Raw genomic sequence first — 21070 nt, 5'->3', positions numbered from 1 at the left:
TGGTTAAAAATATTCCTTCCAGAGTTTTGCTTGCTCCATCATCTGTTTCCTTGAAATTTTTTGATATTGTAAAGTGAAGCAAATATTTGTTTCATTGAATATTTTTAGTTGGATCTGTGTTTAGGAGCACTTATTATTAATTTTCATTTTGTGTATAATCATGTGTGTTCAGATTGAACTGTGAATGGGGAAAAATATATTTGAAGGAGATTGGAAAGAGTCATAGATTTGCTTATGCACAGGAAATGGCTATTTACTCATACTGTGTTAATGGTGATCTTAAATTGCAGTAGGAAAGATGCAGCCATACATTAGTCTCAAACTACAAGGAGAATCCGAGAGCATTTTTCTACTGTTTATTGTGCCTTAATCTATCTCCAACATGAAGGGTGCTTTCAAAACAAAATGCCTGATTGTGTTATTTAATAGTTCTTTGTGCTTGTTGATGTGAATTCTACAGATGCAAGTCATTTAATTTTTCTCTCACAAGAAATACTTTTTTCTTTAATGAAGGAGATAAATGGTATTACGGCTGCCCTTGCTGAGCAACTGTTTCACAAAGGTATGGTTTTCATTTTTTTATTTTAAACATTCTTGAAATTTATTTCAATCTAAAATATAATTTGTGGTGTACTTTAAGATTGCAATAATCTAATTATCTATTGATGTCAGAGCATATTTACTAAAGTCGAAGTTTAAAGTATGGAGAAAATGCGAAGGGCTCTCTGTCATCGCATTTTGTAATTTGAGATTCAAGGAAGCAATGTCTTGCAATACCCAATTTTTGTTTTGGGTGGGGTAGGTGGTGGGTGTGGAAAACAACTGTATGTGGGAAAACAACGGTCTGGATTTTAAGTATGCTGCAAGTAACTGTCCAGCCTCTGGGTTTCAGTTCCACTCTGTTGTAAGTGCCAAAAAATTCTTTTTTTAAAGAAGAAATAATTTATTACATTCAAATTGAATTTTTAAAATTTAAATTTAGACATTCAGCACGGTAACAGGCCACTTCCACCTATGACTCTGTGCCACCCAATTTATACCCAATGAACCTACATCCCAGTATATTTTGAACAGTGGGAGGAAACTGGAGCTCCCAGGGAAAACCCATGCAGTCACAGAGAGAACATACAAACTCCTTACAGAGCGCGGGTTTCAAACCCCAGTCCCAATCGCTAGCACTGTAAAGGCATTGCACTAACCACTTAGCCAACCATGTTGTCCTGATAATGAGTATTGCTTTATACATTGTATATACACTATACAGTGAAATTATTTCTTGCAATAGTTGAGCAGGTACTTTTTAAAAAAAAAAACTACATGAAGAACAAAACTCCCAGCTATAATAGTAAACTTTGACCACACCCTCTTTCTCTCTCCCCAGCCCCAAAACCCTGCATTAGTTTGGGCACCATTTTGGAGATAACTTTTCATTTTATACATACTTTAAACTTCAACTTCAGTAACTATGCTCTGTCATCAAGAGTCATGTCTATTACTGCAATCTTAGAGTATACCACAAGATTTTCTGAGGTGAAACCAGAAACGGACAAATCCCATTTTTCTGTTGTTTGGCTGATATCCATCTGTATAACTGAGGGGTTGGGGGGGGGGGGGGTGGGGGTGTGGGGAAAGAGCAGGTAACTTTTTTGTCTGACATTTTCATTTGGGTTTCTGTAATGGAGATTTAATTTTGGCATGTTTGTATGAAATGGGAGCTGAAAGAGATCTTGAAGAATTACTTTTTTCTTATCCAGAGAGGTAAAAGTTGTCCAAGGCAGCTTGCACTTTACCAAGTGCTATTTATCTGCAAATATTTTGAACTCATTCAATCTCTTTTAATGTCCTTTTTAAAACTAGGTGAGCAGTTGCTCTTGGCAGGTGAAGCATTCTGCTTGAGACCACTGCAATTGTATGCAATAACACAACAACTGAGACTGGCTGGTCCCACCTGTGCCAGTGGTGATGCCAAGACTGATCTTGGACATGTTCTGGATTTTGCTTGTAGACTTAAATATTTGAAGGTAACTTTTCTATTCTATTGAAACCTTATAACTGACACACTTTCATCTGTTAATTTAAAAATCAGAATTTATTGTCATGAACAAGTCATAAAATTTCATGTTTAGCACAGTATCATCGTGTAAACTATCTTACAACAATAATATAAACATAGTTATGCATGAAAAGCAAAGCACTGTTTTTTGTTCATTGATTATTCAGGAATTTGATGGCAGTGGGGAAGAACTTGTGCCATTGAGTGCATGTCTTTAGGCTCCTATACCTTTTCCTGATAGTAGCAGAATGAAGAGGGCATGGCCTGGGTGGTGGGGGTCTTTGAGGATAGAGGCTGCTTTTTTTAAGACACTGCCTCGTGTGGATGTCCTCAATGGAGTGGAGTCTGGATCCTTTGATGTTGCAGGCTGAGTTAAAAACCCTCTGGAGCTTTTCCTTGTCCTGAGTTTTGGTGCCTCCATACCAGTCAATGATGTGACCAGCCAGAATGCTCTCCATGGTACATCTGTAGAAGTTTTTGACAGTCTTCGGTGACGTATCGAATCTCCTCAAGCACCTCACAAAATATAGCCGCTGGCGAGCCTTCGTTGTGATTGCATCAACACGGAGGCTCCAGGACAGATATTTGGAGATGTTGACACCCAGGAATTTGAAGTTCTTGACCCTCTCCACTCCTGAAGTCCACAATCATCTCCTTGGTTTTGCTAATGTTGAGTGCAAGGTTGTTGGCATGACACCACTCAATGAGCTGATCTATCTCCCTCCTGTACGCTTCCTCATTGCCATTTGTGATTCTGCCGACAACTGTGGTGTCATCGGCAAACTTGCAGATAGCATTGGAATTGTGCCTTGCCACAATGTCATGGGTGTATAACGAGTAGAGCAGAGGCCTAAGCGTGCATCCTTGAGGTGTGCCTGTGTTGATAATCATTGAGGAGGGATGTTGGTTCCAATTCGCACTGACTGTGGTCTTCCGATAAGAAAGTCAAGGATCTAGTTGCAGAGTGGGGTACCGAGATCTCGAGTTTGTAGCTTCTTGTCCAAAACTGAAGGTAATAGTATTGAAGGCCGAGCAGTAGTCGATGAAGAGCAGCCATATGTATGAATTGATGTTTTCGAGGTGATCCAGAGCTGAGTGGAGAGTTAGCGATATTGCCTCTGCTATGGAGTGATTGTGACAATAGGTGAATTGCAGTGAGTCCAGATCTTTACTTGGGTACATGTTAATTCTGGCCATGACCAGCCTCTCAAAGCATTTCATCACAGTAGAAATTTGTGGGGCAATTGCAGTTTTAATTTTGATTGTAAAGATTACTCTGGTGCAATCAGTATACCAGAATTTGTTTTAAGAAATGGTAGATTTTTCTGGAAAATTTTTATGTTTACTTCAAAATCTCTGTGGAAGAATAGAGCAGGAAAAAATAGCGGTGATAAAGAAGAAAGTCTACAGGTGGTGTGGTATCCTGCAGTACATAATAAATTCAGCAGGTCACGCAGCATCCATCAGAAATAAAAGGTAGTCCATGTTTTGGGCCTGAACCATTAATCAGGAATGTTGAAAATCAGTCAGATGTTTGAATTAATAGGTGGGGGGGTGGTAGGTTGGGTGGTGCTGGGAAAGGGAGGAACACAGGCTAAGAGGTGGTGGATTCATTAGGCAGATCTCCCAGTCAGTGCCCAGTCTCCCTGACGTAGAATAAGCTGCATCGGGTGCACCCGATGTAGTTAATGACCCCAACAGATTCACAAGTGGTGTTACTTAAGTTTTTAAATTTATACATGCAACACATTAAAGATCCTTCTGGCCCACGAGCCTGTGCTTCACAAATATATCAATTAACCTACATACCCTATATGCTTTTGGAGGGTGGAAGGAAACGAGCACCCAGAAACTTGCATAGACACTGGGAAAATGTACAAACTCCTTTCAGATATTGTCGGATTTGAACTCCAATCACTGGTGCTGTAATAGCATTGCGCTAAGACTAAGCTAACCATGCCATCCTTGAAAGGACTGTTTAGGGCCCAGAATAGCGGTGGGAGGAGATGTAAGGGCAGATTTAGCACTACTTGTAATCATAGGAATAGGTATCAAGGGGGGGTGATTGATGGGAAGGGATGAGTGGACGAGGGAGTTGAGAAGGGCCTGATCTCTACAGAAAACCAGGATGGTAAGACTTGTCTAGTGGTGGTTTTGTGGCGGCCCGCAATTGTGGAGATTGGGCCGGCACATCGCACGGCAACAGTCGTGTACAGAGATCGCTAAAGTGACTCCCAGGACAACGAACCAGCAGGGGTAGAAGCTGGGTGTGGGTGTGGGTGTGGGTGTGGGTGTGGGTGTGGGTGTGGGTGTGGGTGTGGGTGTGGGTGTGGGTGTGGGTGTGGGTGTGGGTGTGGGTGTGGGTGTGGGTGTGGGTGTGGGTGTGGGTGTGGGTGTGGGTGTGGGTGTGGGTGTGGGTGTGGGTGTGGGTGTGGGTGCTTTGTAGCGGTCGGCTACAGTTTCATGGTATAGTTTGGGGAGTAATTGTGGAGAATGATGTGAAATCTGGTGGGCTGGTGAGTAAGGAATAGAGGAACCCATACCTTGTTATTGTACTTGGGGGCGGGGGGGGGGGGGGTGGTTGTGGTAGGGAAAGGGGCTCAAAGTTTTAAAAAGAAATATTTTTATTTTGGGCTCCTATTTTGACCAGATGATTTAGATGACCACTCAGTCCACTTTGTATTTCATCCTTTTTTTTGTAAGTCTGATATCTTGGTGAAGTGCTTTGTTAGTATTTAATGTCTTTTCCCAATTGCCTGTTTGCCTGAATTTTAAACAGTCTGTGGGAAAGGATATGCTTGCATATACTTTCACATGACATGCAAAAACCTACACTCCTATGTCTTATTTCAGAAAAATATTGATGACTCTTCAGTATTACAATGTTGAAGACTATATTTTTAATTTTATTTTTAAAAAAAGATAACTGGCACCAGAGGATCTGTGGGGAAAAGCAATATTCAGGAAGACCTCCTTAAATTTGATTTATCTATTTTCAAGTCTGTTCATCAGATTGAGGTGAGTAAGAATGTTGAGTTTTAATGCCTGAAATCTTTGCCATTTTAACAAAATCATATGCCATTTTAACAAAATCGTATGATGATGATGCACCATAACCATCAGATAATGGGGCAATGTGCATTTTGTTGGTGTTGTAATATGTTTGTGGAAATAGCTAGACTCTTATTGGAAGTTTTTGAGTTATCTTTCACAACCTTATTACACTGCAATTAGCTGTGCCAATTTGGTAATGAAATCAACCCAATTTATATTTCTCCACTTGAGTTATTGTATAACCACAGCTTCAATTGCTTTTACAAATTTGCTGTCAAATTTATTCCATGCTTGAATTGACTATTTTTGATAGTTTTTGATTCTAAATCTTGTTTAATATTTGCTTAATTTCCACTGTGTTTGATAATGGTGGTAAGTTTGTTCTTTCCATTGTGGTCTTACAGATATGTAATTGTGAAGCTGAACAAATTATTGGACTTCCTTCCCTAAAGAATACATTGGTCACAATGACTGTGGCTTTTTCAGCTGCTTCAATGAAGGTAGTAATATTTCATTATATTTGTCATGTTTCCAGATTTTTAACTCATTGTCAATGAGGATTGGTGACTTTGAAGGGAACATGGATGTATTGAGATACAATTCATGATCATTGGTGGTTTTCTAGTACCTTGGGTTTGCAGCAGGGTGAATTTAGATACATTGTCAATAGTGAAAAATCTCAGGTGTTACAAACTTGAAGTTGATGCATTGCTGAAAAGATGTACCTTGTTTGAAAATGTAGGTTCCGTCTGTCCATGTTGAAGGTAAATGATAGCCGTGATTTTTAAAAGATTTTTGGGTATCAATGTGGTCACCAGTATATCTAACAAGCCAGCACTGATTAGGAACAATGTTTTTGCAGAATGATCTATTGCATCGAGACACTGTGCACCATGAAGTCAGACTGGGAGCTGCTTATCTAAACTCTCTGCTGTTCCCCCAGGTTTAGCCCTCCTCCCCCACCCCCTACAGTGTCCTCAATAATGTGTGGGACAAGCACATTTTTGTCCTTTTATTTTCCCCCTGTGCTCAATAGTTTTAAACGTATAATCAAACAATTCACATGATTAAAGTGTACATTCCAGATTTTATTCAGGGTTATTTGTATACATTTTGATTTGGAAATTACAGCACATTTTATTCATAGTTTCCCCCATTTCAGGTTACCATAATGGCTTCACTGATGTTTGTGATGACTCGGGATGTTTAATTGCTTCATTGGTGTGGGTATAAGAGAACTGGACTTGCTTCTAAGCTTTGATCCCCTTTGGAGCTTGTAATTGCCAGTTTTCAACATGAGGACCAGAGTTGTGCCAATGAAAGTCAAAGAAGCTGTTATGAGGCTGAAAAACAAGAATAAAACTGTAAGAGACCTCGCCCAAACCTTGGGATGATCAAAATCAACTGTTTGGAACATCATTAAGAAGAAAGAGCGTACAGGTGAGTTTGGTAATCGCAAAGGGACTGGTCTTCCAAGGAAGGCCTCCATTGTTGATGTCAGAAGAATTCTTTTCATCATGAAGAAAAATCCCCAAACACCTGTCCGGCAGTTCAGAAACACTTAGAAGGCAAATGTGGATGTGTCGATGATGGCTGTCTGCATAAGTTTTCATTTACAGAAATATAGTTGGCTGCAGAAACAGTATGGCCAAATTATAGTTTGCCAAGAAGAATTTAAAAAAAAAAAAATCTGTAGAATTCTGGGAATAGGTCTTGTGGACAGAAGAGGCCAAGATGAACCTTTATCAGAGTGATGGAAAGTGCAAAGTGTGGAGGCGTAAAGGAACTGCCCAAGATCCAAAGCATTTCACCTCATCTGTGAAATGTGGTAGGTGTATTCAGCTTGGGCATGTATGGCTGGCACCAGTTCTGGTGCACTTCATTGATGTAACTGCTGATGGCAGTAGCAAAATTAATTCTGAAGTGTATAGAAAGATCTATTCAAGTTCGAGCAAATGACTCAACTCTTTGGATGGTGCTTCATCAAACAGCAAAACAGTGATCCCAAACATACTGCTGAAACAACATAGGGGTTTTTCAAAGCTTAAAAACTGGAAAATTCTTCAATGGCCAAGTTAGTCACCTGATCTAAATCCAATTGAGCATGCCTTCCATATGCTGAAGAGAAAATGTAAGGGGGCAAGCTCCCGAAACAAGCAGGTGCTGAAGATAGCTGTAGTGGAGGCCTGGCAGAGCATCATGAGAGAAGATGCTCAGTACCTGATGATGTCTGTTAATCATAGACTTCAAGTAGTCATTGCATGCAAGGGATAGGTAACAAAGTCCTAAACATGACAACTTTTGATACATACATAGCATTGCTTTGTCCAAATATTATGGTGCTCTAAAATGAGGGGATTATGTAGAAAAAGTGATGTAATATTTGCATGGTCAAACCAAAATGTATACAAATAACTTTAATTTTAAATTCTGGAATGTGCACTTTAATCACATGAGAATTGTTTGATTACAAATTAAAACTGTGGTGCACAGGAGAAAATAAAGAAAAAAATGTATTTCTTCCAAACATTCACTGTAAATCTGCTACACTTCACATACTTCATTTCAACAACTTCCAGTTTCCTCAGATCAACTGCCTCATCTTTACCATGGATTTCCAATCACTATAAACCTCCACCCCCATACAGAATGCCTCAAAGCCCTTCATTTCGTTTTGAACAACAGACTCAACCATTCCCCCTCCACCATCCTCCGGCTGGTAGAACTTGTCCTTGCCCACAATAGCTTCTCCTTTGACTCATTCCACTTTCTGCAAGTTAAAAGGGGTAGCCATGGGCACCCACATGGGCCCTAGCTATGCCTGCTTTTTTGTTGGCTATGTGGAGCCTGCACCTGCAACCCCTCAACAATTCTTCCACTACATTGAAGACCTTGTTGGAGATGCTTCGTGTACCCATGATGTGCTCATTGACTTTATTTATTTTGCTGCCAACTTCCACCTGACATCAAATTTACTTGGTCCATCTCTTGCAACACTCAATTTCTCCATCTCGGGAAACGAACTATTGACAGACCTCTTCTACAAACCCACCAACTCTTACAGCTACCTTGGCTACACCTCTTCACACAGGCCCCCTGTAAGGATTCCATTCCTTTTTTTTTGCAATTTCTCCATCACATCTGATCCCAGGACGGGGTCTTCCATGCTAGATCATCAGAGATGTCCTCTTTCAAACAATAACAGGGACTCGGGTTGAGATTCTAAGTTGGAGAAAGACCAATTTTGAGGAATTGAGAAAAAATCTAGAATGTGTGAATTGGAATAAATTGTTTCAGACAAGGATGTGCAAGGTAAGTGGAGGACCTTCAAAAAGGTGAAATTTTGAGAATTCAGACTTTGTATGTTCTTGTCAGGATCTAAGGCAAGGTTAACAGGTATAGGGAACCTTGGTTTCGATGGATATTGGGGATCTGGTTTGGAAGAAGAGAGAGATGTATAATTGAAACAGGCAACATGGAGATAATGAGGTATATATATATATATATATATATATATATATATATATATATATATAAAAATATATAAAAAAATATATTAAAAAAAATGCAAAATCAAGTGTAGTTCAATTTGCGCCCATAAGGTGGGGGTGGGGGGCCCTTCCTCAAAAAAAGAGGTGACAAACCTTTCCTCAGATGCCCAGTATTTTTAAAATCGGGTAATTTTAAACCCTCAAAGTTGTAATACCATGTTTACTTTTCCATGGAGCTCCTAGCCACTTTTCTATTCCATAGAAACTTTCTGACACACTTGTTGAGTGCTTTAAAAACAAACTCTGCCAATAAAACAGGCATCGACTGGAAGACCAGGTCCTCCTCAATCTTCTGGAGCAAAGGGATATAGTTAAGTTTATAAAAGTTAAGCAAAAATTTAAGTAAATCTATCTACTTTAAAACCGAAGAATATGTATATAAATGGGACACCAAACTACTCTAAAATAAAATGGACAACCCAATCCTAAAACATGTACTTTAGATATGGAAAAGAGCAAAATAGTGTATTGGATGGAGGGTGACGATGTCCCCAAACCAACCTTGATACCCTTGACTCTGGGTGATAAAATCCTGGGCACCTGGTGCCAGAGAGGGATCGGGTGTATTGAGAATTGTTATAAAAGGGACAATCAATGTAATTTGAGAAGTTGAGAAGCAAATACGATCTATTTATTGAAAGATACTTCTGCTTTCTGAAAATAAGATCCTTCCTAAGGGAAAAATTTGGTCCAGCTATGGCACTACTTAAATGTAGTGACTTGGAGATTCTAATTCGAAAGGGGAAAGTGTGTAAATTTATTTCTAAGATGTATTACATATTCCAAAGTGAGGACCCAAAGCCAGATTTATATAGGTCGAGGGAGAGATGAGAGTTGGATTTGGGTATAACTATCAATGAAGAGTGATGGCAAGATCTGTGTCTGAATAGTGTGATGGCGTCATGAATGCTAGATAATTTCTTGTACCATTTGTACCTTTTTTCTTTGGCTTGGCTTCGCGGACGAAGATTTATGGAGGGGTATGTCCACGTCTGCTGCAGGCTCGTTGGTGACTGACAAGTCCGATGCGGGACAGGCAGGCACGGTTGCAGCGGTTGCAAGGGAAAATTGGTTGGTTGGTTGGGGTTGGGTATTGGGTTTTTCCTCCTTTGTCTTTTGTCAGTGAGGTGGGCTCTGTGGTCTTCTTCAAAGGAGGTTGCTGCCCGCCGAACTGTGAGGCGCCAAGATGCACGGTTGGAGGCGATATCAGCCCACTGGCAGTGGTCAATGTGGCAGGCACCAAGAGATTTCTTTAAGCAGTCCTTGTACCTCTTCTTTGGTGTACCTCTGTCTCTGTGACCAGAGGAGAGTTCGCCATAGAACACTATCTTGGGAAGGCGATGGTCCTCCATTCTGGAAATCTGACCCACCCAGCGCAGTTGGGTCTTCAGCAGCATGGATTCGATGCTTGCGGACTCTGCCAGCTCAAGTACTTCGATGTTGGTGATGAAGTCATTCCAATGAATGTTGAGGATGGAGTGGAGACAGCGCTGATGGAAGCGTTCGAGGAGCCGTAGGTGATGCCGGTAGAGGACCCATGATTCGGAGCTGAACAGGAGTGTGGGTATGACAATGGCTCTGTACATGCTGATCTTTGTGTGTACCTTTTTTCTTCAGTTTTCTTCAGGCTGACTTCCAGGCCAAACGTTTTGGCAGTTTCCGCAAAACAGGACGTCAAGCGCTGAAGAGCTAGCTCTGAATGGGCAACTAAAGCGGCATCGTCTGTAAAGAGTAGTTCACGGACAAGTTGCTCTTGTGTCTTGGTGTGAGCTTGTAGGTGCCTCAGATTGAAGAGACTGTCATCCGTGCGGTATCGGATGTATTCATTGTTGAGGTCTTTCATGGCTTGTTTCAGCATCATGCTGAAGAAGATAGTAAAGAGGGTTGGTGCGAGGACGCAGCCTTGCTTCACGCCGTTGCCAATGGTGTGTACCTTACACCACAAAAATTACACAAATCAAAACCAGAAATTTCAGAGATGTGCTTTAGATGTGTGGAGGTAGGAACTTTCATCCACTCCACCTGGCTATGTACAAAGGTGAGACTCTTCTGGAAATACTTGGGGGACATACTGAAAGAAAAATTACAAAAGTGGATTTTCCACAGGATCCGGAGTTGTATCTCCTGGTGGGAGATATTGAAGTTGTCCAGTTTAGATTGACCAACATGAAATTTTGTTTGTGAACATCGCCTTAGCAGTAGCCAGGATGGGTCTAGTGGTTTCATGGATGTCTGATTCCCAACTAAATACCACATGATGAGAGTGTGGAAATGTAGAGTTGCATTCCCCTGGAGAAAATCGCATATAACCTGTGGAAGAAACATGACACTTTTGTTGAGGTATGTATTGGCACCCAGATGGATTAGTCCCCTGTTTCTAGAAATAGAGATAATGTAATAATTAGTCTCCAGTAGGAAAAGGAGTGTAACTCATGAAACAGGATATGATGCAAGCGATGTGCCTTTTTTTCTTCTTTCTCCCTGTTTAGGGTTTATAGGGGTCAAAGGCCCCATTGATGTGTGTATTAGTGTATGAACACAAGTTATTTGATGGTATGTTAAATTGTATATGGGAAGGGGGGAAAAATAAATACAGACTCTATTTATGCAGAAATGTTGGGAAAATTGAATGATTTGTAAAGCTTTGTGAGTCTGTGAAAATTGTAAATAAAATAATTAAAAAGAAAGCCAGAAAAATCAAGAAAGACAATGTGAAGGAAAAATCCTAAGGGTTTGGTCAGGTATATTAAGAGCAAAAGGATAGTAATGGACAAAACTTATCCCTTTGAAGATCAGAGTGGTTTGCTTTGTATGGAGCCAAAAGAGATGGGAGAGGTCTTAAATGTTTCTTTTGTTCATTAGTATTCACTCAGGAAAAGGGCACAGTTGTGGGAAAGTAAGAAAAATAAGTAGTGAGGTCATGGAACCCATGCAGATTAAAGAGGAAGAAAGCAAATAAGGGTGGATAAATCCCTAGGACCTGACAAGATATTCCCTTGGACCTTGAGGGAGGCTAGTGTAGAAATTGTCGACGCTCTGGCAGAAATATTTTAAAATGTCCTTAGCCGCGGGTGTGGTGCCAGAGGATTGGAGGGTAGCTCAAGTTGTTCTATTGTTTTTAAAAAAAAAAAAAGCTCCAAAAGTAATTATAGACTGGTGAACCTGACATGAGTCACAGGTAAATTATTAGTCAATATGGCTTTGTGCGTAGTACCACCAGACACATCTTCTCTTCTTCCCCCCCCCCACCATAGAAAAGGACTGTTCCCTCCATGACTCCCTCATCCACTGCTCCGTTCCCACCATTTTCCTCCTTAGCACTGACCTCTGTGACTGGAGGAGATGCTCCACTTGTGCCCACACCTCCTCCCTCCCCATCATTCAAGTTCCCAAACTGTCCTTTCAAGTGAAGCATCACTTGTGAATCTGCAGGGGCCATCCACTGCATCTGGTGCTCCCATTGTGCTCTCCTCTACATCGGAGAGTTTGGACGCAGACTGGGAGATCACTTTGTTGACTACCTTGGGTCTGTCTGCCATAATAGTGGGGATCTTCCAGTGGCCACCCATTTCAATTCCCTCCCCATTCCCTTGCCAACATACTATACATGTCCATGGTCTCATGCTCTGCCAGATTGAGACACCTGAAAATTGGAGGAACAACAACACTCCTTTTGTCTGGGTACCCATAAAACAGATGGCATTAACATTGACTTCTCTGGTTTCCATTAGCTCACTCCCCCACCCCACCATGCCTCCGCTTGGCCTCCTCTCTGCATGTTCTCTCTGTTACCCCCCCCCCCATCCTCCTTTACCTCAGCTCTGTATTCAAAGAGAAACCCTCTCCACCCCCCCCCACCCCCGAATCAATTCTCATCTTTCTCTCATGGTCTCTTTTCCATATCCAATTATTATCTTTTGTCTGTTGGCTTGTACTCTTTCCCCCTGCCCTTTCTTTATTTCAGATGCTGTCTCCTTTTTTGCATACCTTGAAGAGCTCTGGACTGAAACGTCAGTAATATTGTATATCTTTACCTCATATGGACATTGTGAGACCTTCTGAGTTCCTCCAGCATTTTTGTCTTTATCATGTCATCCAGTTTTGCTTCATTCCTAACAGGAAAAAAAATGAAAGGTCGCACAACTACTGAAAAATAAGAATGTCATGTAGGTAGAATTACTCTCTGCAAAGTTGCAGAACTTTGGTCATAAATTCACAATCTGATTCCAATGATTGGGAAGAGAATCACTTTGCAAAGGACCTCAGCTGCAGTAATTATATGGTAGAGTACAGCAAATCTGATGGCCTCCTTGCTATCTTAAATGGGAAATGTCATTATTGGGTTCTTTCTAGTGGTCAAAGAAGTATTCCCTGAATCACTTGTGTGGATTATTCTGTACCATTAACTTAATCTTCATCATTTGATCATGCCAGGAAAATGATAGGGAGCAGCATCAGCCATTACTTGTGACCTTTTCTGACCTCCAAAAAAGTCTTTGACTCACGTCAATCAAAAGCATCCTTCTCAAATTTGACTGCTATCAGAAATTCAGTTCCATCTGAGGTTAATGATGGCATACAAACTGTGATCAAAACCAAAAGTCTGATCATGGGCATCAACCTGTTCTTTACTGTCCAACATTACTCTCTCTCATTAAACATCGATATTGAGATTCTAGAAAACATGAACCACTTCCTAATTTTGGAGATTTATATTTTGCAGATTTAAGAAAAAAACTTTTCTATTAGACTCCTAAATGAAAAGAATAAAAGATGATGCCTGTGCATTGTTTTAATTACATTTTTCTCTATACCCTGCACTTGGTATTTGTAACAGTATACTCTGCACTTTTGTTTTATCATTGCACTAACTATGTATTTAAATATGGGTTGATTTGCTTACATATCCTGGAAAAGGTAGGTTTTCACAGTATTTCTGTGTATGATGATAATTCAAAGACAAAGTTCATGAAATTCACCATCTCTTTCACTGTACCAACACTGTTGTTAGTTGTCAACCATAGTGATTGTGGTCAATGGGTAGCACTGATCCTTACCCTTTACATTTCTGAGGCACAGATTACTTGCAGCTGGCACCTCAAGTGTAACAGAAAGACTATGAATGTTATTCTGATAAAATGATCCAAATTCACATCAGGATAAACAAACCAGTGTCCCCTGTGATCTGATTGGTAAACCACATCCTCTGTGGGTTTGATGTCCAAATTAGTAAAAAAAAAAATTCCAAGCTCCATCACAAGAGATTATAAAATGGGGAATGATTGAAGCTTATTCTAAAAAGCTTCTTTGGGAAAAGTGTAATGGCTCAATGAATTTGTGGGAGTCAGTGACTCATGAGCACTTAGAATGCAAGCTACCCTCTTTCCTGCCTGTTCAGCAAGTTCCACCTGCACTTCTGACAGAATTTGCTCATCAATATTAGCCTCTTTGGCCAACAAAGAACCCACAGAACTAGAATGGAAGAAATTTATTTTCGATCCTAAAAGGGATGGCCAGTGATGAAGTGTAGCCTGTCACTCACTATTTAAGTTGTCTGAAAGAGAGTTAATCAGAGAAATTAGCAGAATATTTGCAGGATCTTCAGATGTGACTCAAAAGGTATAGGATAGTCGTTTGTGAAAGTAGATCATGAATTTCAGTGGAGCTTGAAATGCAGGGACAACCTGTTACTGTTAATTGTATTGCAATCCACTCCCTCCTTTTATTGAAAATGGGAAATAAATTTGGGAATTGGAGCTTCATTGAACTTGTGATGTTCTGACCATAATCCTGTATTAAGATGAGCAAAACTAACATTATTATTTGCAATTTTAATAGCTGAATGGTGCTTGGGGCATTAAGAAAAAGAGTAAAATCACCCTTCCTGGAGTAGCTCCAGAGTCACATTGCTTCATCCCCATTTTAGACACCAGTTCTGATTGGTCATTAAGACATTGGTTCAATTACAGGTTGGGAGTTGAGGAGAGACTGTTCAAATTTGTGTTCACAGGTTGTTTTGCATGATAAATAAAGCTGTTTCTGTTAACAAATTTGTTTAATATTGAGAATATTACTTGTGATGGTGCTAAATTTCTTTTTAAAAGTTTGTTTGATTAGATTGTTTTGTTTTAATTAGGATGTTCTTGTGCCAGAAGCTTCTGAATTTGAACAGTGGGAGGTAGAGGGAATGGCATCGGAGTGTCCAGTTGCTGCTATTATACCAAGATGGAATATGCTAACCACGCTTGACATGAGTCACAACAGGATTTCTAATATTGATGAATCTGTGGTAAGGAAAGATGAGTGTTTATTCATCCTGCCAAAGGAAAGCCTATTTTGCATGTATTTTCGTTGCCTTTCAATTGAATGTATTTTGTGCACTTTACATTCATTTTTATTTTCCCTTTTTCCTGTATCAAAGAAGCAATTGGGATTTTTGACAAATGCCTCTCCAGCATTTCACACATTAATAGGCAAATAGTGCTATGCTGATTGGCTGTGCATCTCACATTTAGCCACAAATTATGACGAAGTAGCAATTTAAACCTCTAGTTCAAATTTCATTTTCTGTTTTATTTAAAAAAAAAGGTAAAGTGGATGAGGGGAAAATCAAAGGCTTTGGTGCAAGGTTCTAAATTTTCAAGTCATGACTACCTCATTCAATCAGGCCAAATGTGGAATCAACTGAATTTATTAATTGAGATTTTTTTAATGGCTGATCTACCAAATCAAATTTGCTTTCTTGTATATAACAAATGACTGGAATATTTGTAGTTATAATGGGAAAAGCAAAGTTATTCCGCTTACCTACAAGGAAGAAATGAAGGTCAATTTAATCACATATTTATCAGTTATATTAAGCAGTGGCTGACTAATCTACCAAGGTAGACAAATGGGAGGTTCTGGTTCATTTGTTGGTAACTGGCCAGTATGTATTAGTTTATATTTAGCGGGCTTGGCTTAATGAAGTAAAATAGTGGAAGTATAAGTAAAATAATTTGAGATGCAAAATTACAGTATATGAACAGCAATGTTAGACCTGGGTATTGGTGCACAATAGAATATGGTGGGAGATGACATTACGCAGGATGGTTTGGGACATTCCAAAGAACATTTAGAAATTGACTACTTTGATCTCAAAGAAATGTAAAGAAAATATTTGAAAAGTTGAATTGAATGATATTGAATTCTCAAGGAAAGAGCATCTGTCAACTACAGTTAACAAAAGTAAGTTAATGGTAGAACTTTTATGTTCTCTTTCTTTCCCCATCTTTTCTCACACTCTGGAATTGAAATCCAGATTGCAGGCCCATTTTATTAATGCCAAGAATTATTCAAATTGATGATCAGCTTGTTGCATGCTTTGAATTAATAACATAGGGAAACATTTTTTTAATGATGTCCAGGACTTGCTTTCAGGCAAACTACTGCCATTTAACAGTGTAAAAACTGGTGATTTATTCTTGAAATTATTGTATGCATCTGTGCATTACAACATAATGTAGTTTGTTTGAGTTTGAAATTAAGATATCCCTTTAGCTTTTTTGGTGCTGTTGATTATTTGTTTACAATTTTATACTTTTTTTTGCAGAGACTAATACCTAAAGTGGAATTTCTGGATTTAAGTTATAATGAAATAACAACTATGGAGAATTTACAGGTAGAGAGACCTCTAATGTATTGGCAATAATGTAGACCTTATTTCTGAGAAGTGTTAAAACTGCTATTTGCTGCTTAGACTTAACTAAAATTAGCCATCTAAAGTTTCCAATGTATTATTTTATTGACCGGCAGGTGTTGATTTTGTTTGGTGGATAATTGTGGGCGATGATTAATTAACCTCCAAAAATGAGAACTCCAACTTCTTGAATTTATTCAGCATCTTGAATTTATCCAGCATCTTTGGTTTTATGGGGAAATGTGCAGAACGATGAAGATAGAATTTAGTCTTGGAGAATTCATGTTGATAAAATATCTAGAAAATGGAGCCTATGTGAATGCATGTCCAAAATAGGGTGATGAGACTCTCTCATTGGGGTTGGCCATTCCCTGGGATTTAAAAAAAAAAAATCTGTGGCTTAATTGTTACTTTTGACTTAATAGCATAGTTGTGAATGTTGTCAATCTTGCTACATTAAAACCATAGGCTGTTTCATTTGCAAGAGTTGCAGGTAAAATTGAGCATTGTTGGAGAATTAATCAGTGAGGTTGTGGCACTTGGATGGTAAAATTCCAGCTGCTACTATTCAGGGTGCAAGGTATTATTTTTAAACATTAAACTGCTTTCTTTCAGATTTACCAGGGATCCTTGACGTCACATTCCATTAAATGCTACCTTAATGTTCAGGGCAATCTCTCTTGCCCCACCTGGGAAATTTCTCATTTGGAAATTTCAAAATTTCTAGTCATTATTTTCTTAATTGTGTTAATTTTTTTTCAAGATTCATTTTCTTCAGTTTCTAATTATACTTGACCAGCCTGTGAGGTTTGTTAATCTTAGCTGCACATTGCTTAAAAGTTGTATTGTTTATAATTTGATAATGCTCTACTTGGTAATTGGTCAGATATTAAAGTTTATTTATTAGATTCTATATAAGACTACAGATGCTGAAATGTAGAAATAAACAAATAATAGAGGGAAATTTAAGTTTTGGGATGAGACTGCTTCAGGAATGAGAAAGAAAGGAAAAGGGGTTTGTGCAAATGGAACTAAGTTCATGAGTGTAAGCAAATAGGGGTCTGGAATGGTGTGGGGGTGCAGTGTGTCAAATGGAGCCAGGCTTTGAACAGCTAAAGGAGGAAAGAAATTGGTGGATGCATTTGAGGGAGGGATGGTGGCCTGATGGTGTGCAGTTCTGGTCGCCTAATTATAGGAAGGATATAAACAGAGTGGAGAGAGTGCAGAGAAGCTTTATCAGAATGTTACCTGGGTTTAAGCATCTAGAGTACAGGGAGAGATTGGGCAGATTAGATCTTTATTCTTTGGAGCGTAGAAGGTTGAGAGGGGATTTGATAGAGGTATTTAAGATTATGAAAGGGATAGATAGAGTGGATGTGGATAGACTATTTCCGTTAAGAGGAGGAAAGATTGAAACAAGAGGACATAAGTTAAGAATTAAGGGGCAGAGGTTTAGAGGTAACATGAGGGGGAACTTCTTTACTCAGAGAGTGGTAGCGGTGTGGAACGAGCTTCTGGGAGAAATAGTGGCGGCAGAGTCAATTTTATTATTTAAGAAAAAGCTGGACAGGTATATGGATGAGAAGAAGGTGGAGGGTTATGGTCATTGTGCAGGTAGGTGGGACTAGAGAGGAGTGTTTGGTTCGGTGCGGACTAAAAGGGCCTAATGGCCTGTTTCTGTGCTGTAATTGTTATGTTGTTATTATATATGTTATAGGGGAGGGGATGTGGCAAGAGCAGTGGGTAGGCACAGAAGGTAGTGTGGGGGTGTTGGGTGAAGGTAGGTGAGAAGGAACTTGGCCATACAGGCCTGGCTTGGTTGCTTTGGAAAGAAGACCATCTGAAAAGACTTAATTGGATGAGGAGAGGGAAAAGGACTTGGGAGGAGTGGAATACTTGAAGATGGAGAATCAAATGTTCATGCAGTTCGGGTGTAGAATACCCAGGTGGAATGTGAGGGGCTGCTCTTCAACATTGTTCTTCCACACTTCTGACAGATACACTTTGATCCTTCCACAAGCCACATCTCCTCCCTGGGGACCTCTCTCTCCATGAATTCCTTGTTTTGTCTTCTTCCATTCTCACTCATCCTACCACCCCATATTTCCAATGCAACCATAAGAGTTGTAATACCTACCTTGACAGCTATCTCCCCCACCCCCAAGAACCTAAACAGCTTTTCCAGATGAAGTAGTTTTGCACCCTCCTCCCACATATTTTCTATTTGGTGCTTTTTGCTGTTATCCTCCACATCAGTATACTTGTAACTGATTTGCCAACCATGTGCACTCTCCTTGCATACTAGCTGAAGCGTCTAGTTGCCAGTCATTGTGTTTCTTCTGTACATTTCCACATTAATCTGTTTATCCTTTGACTCCTCTGTTGCCAGCATAAGACGAAACACAATTTTGAAGAAGAATGGTTCTTCTTGTGCCAAAGTACACTACTACCCGTCAGCATGAATATTAAATTCTCCAATTTCAAGTCACCTACTCTTTCTGATCCAACTTGGTCCTCTCACCTATGACCTTCTTTCCGACTCCCCTAGCCCTCCAGCCTTCTGTTTCTCTGTTCTTTTCCTTTCTCACCCCCCCCTTCACTTCTTCCCCATCACCTCCCTCCAGCTCTGTTTCTCCCTTCCCTGTTTCACACAAACATGATAAATTCTTACCTCACCCCTATCATTATCCAATAAACACCTTTTGTTTGGTCTGGATTCCTCCCTTCAGCCAGCATTGTCTGTATTCTGAGATTTAATTCTTCTGGCTCATGCTGCTTATTCCTTGAAGAAGGGCTCAGGTCTGAAACATTGGAAATATATCTTTGTTTTTTTTATGGATGTGAAAAGACAGGCTGAGTTCCTCCAGCATTTCAGTGTGTTTTTTACTACAATCATAGTGTCAACATGAGTTTAACATGTTCTTTTCCCTTCCTCACCTTTACACCAACTCAACACCTACACTGCTCTCGCCATATTCCCTCACACAGTTCCCATTAAACCATTGTCCCTCCCTTAGTTGATTCCACTAATCTCCTTCCTTCAGCAGTTGTCTATGGTTTCATCCTCCCCTTTTCTCCCCATCTGTTTTCACCTATCACTGTCTCCCAACTCCATCTCATCTTGATCCATCTTTACTTCATCCATCACTCAAAACCAAGGAGATGATTGTAGACTTCAGGATGGGAAAACTAATGGTGTACGATCCAGTGATCATTGGGGAATCTGAAGTGGAGAGGGTGAGAAAAGTCAAATTCCTTGGAGTTACTATGTTGCAGTACTTTTCCTGGTCCTAATGTCATCATAAATAAAGCACCTCAGAGCCTCTACTTCCTCAAGAGTTTGCAGAGGTTTGGCATGGCACAGGAAACCGTGACAAACTTCTAGCAATGTGTGGTGGAAAGTGTGCTGGCCGGTTGCATTGTGGCTTGGTATGGGGTTACTCGTACCTCTGAGTTGAAAGCTCTGCAGAAGGTGGTGGACACAGCCCAGTACATCACAGTCAAAACTCTTCCCAACTACTAAGAGTACACACATCCTGCACGCGAGGCAGAATTGCCATTTACTGGCAGTGCAAAAAAAAACTGACTCAACATACAAATTTCAGCAAATAAAAAAAGATACAAATTGTGCAATCCAGAGAGAGAGAGAAAAGAAAATCAATAAAGTGCATAAGTAAGAGTTGTTAAGTGAGTCCCTGATTGACTTTGCCGTTGAAGATTCTGATGGTGGAGGGGTAACAGCTGTTCCTGAACCTGGTGGTGAGAGTCTTCTGGCACGTATACCTTTTTCCTGATAGTAGCAGCAAGAGCAGAATGCGTGCTGGGTGCTGCTCTCTGACGGCAATGTTTCCTGTAGATGTTCTTGATGGAGGGGAGAGTTTTACCTGTGATGGTCCTGGGTTATATTCACTCCCTTTTGCAGGGGTTAATGTTCAGGGTTATTGGTGTCCCCATTCCAGACTGTGATGCAGCTAGTCAGCACACTTTCTACCACATCTGTAGAAATTTGCTAAGGCCTCTGATGTCATACCAAACCTCAGCAAACTCATGAGGAAATGGAGGCACTGACTTGGTTTCTTCAGGATGCGATTAGTGTGTTGGGTCCAGGAAAGATCTTCTGAGATAGTGACTCCCAAGAACTTGAATTTGCTTACCCTCTCCACCTCTGATTTTCCCCCCACTGATCAATGGATCTTGAACCTTTTGTTTTCCCTTCCTGAAGTCAACAATTAACTCCTTGGTTTTGGTGACATTTGAGTGTGAGGTTGTTGTTTGCGCACCATTCAGACAAGTTTTTAATCTCCCTCCTGCATGTTGACTTATCAACCCTTTTTATATAACCCACAACCATTGTATAGTCAGCTAATTTGTAGATGGTGGTGGTGTACTAACCCACAGAGTCATAGGTGTATAGCAAGTAAGAGCAATGGGCTATGAATGTTACTGTAGTGCTCTGGTACTGATGGAGATCAAGGCAGAGATGTTCTTACAAATCCTCAATGATCAAGGATCCACATCACCCAGGACATGCTCAGTTTTTGCTGTTACCATCAGGAAAGAAGTACAGTACAAGGCTCATACCATCAGGTTCAGGAACAGTTCCTATCCCTCTACCATCAGACTCCTAAACAACACTCAGTTAGAAACCCATCTAAGGACTCTTACTTTGCACTTAATATATAAATACTGAATATTGATTTTTTTTTGTATTTGTGCTTTTGTAAACAGTTTGTT

At 40.0% G+C, this 21070-nt stretch overlaps 1 protein-coding gene across 17 annotated transcripts in view; it reads left to right on the top strand.

Moving 5' to 3' along the window:
* The window catches only part of nisch (nischarin), a 78611-nt gene that overhangs the window by 14628 nt on the left and 42913 nt on the right, over positions 1-21070 (top strand). For all 17 annotated transcript variants that reach the window (XR_011357480.1, XR_011357481.1, XR_011357482.1 and 14 more), the window contains exons 4-9: positions 514-562; positions 1858-2021; positions 4976-5071; positions 5512-5607; positions 14795-14947; positions 16250-16318. Coding sequence is in view for 14 of the 17 variants with exons in the window: in XM_069937220.1 (XP_069793321.1) it covers positions 514-562; positions 1858-2021; positions 4976-5071; positions 5512-5607; positions 14795-14947; positions 16250-16318 (627 nt within the window). In the remaining 3 variants the exon portion in view is untranslated. The remainder of the gene's footprint in view (positions 1-513; positions 563-1857; positions 2022-4975; positions 5072-5511; positions 5608-14794; positions 14948-16249; positions 16319-21070) is intronic.

The sequence above is a fragment of the Narcine bancroftii genome, chromosome 5, assembly GCF_036971445.1.
Source record: "Narcine bancroftii isolate sNarBan1 chromosome 5, sNarBan1.hap1, whole genome shotgun sequence".
NCBI lineage: Eukaryota > Metazoa > Chordata > Chondrichthyes > Torpediniformes > Narcinidae > Narcine > Narcine bancroftii.
Note: the sequence above shows the minus strand (reverse complement) of the source record. Positions and strands in the feature narration are given on the sequence as shown.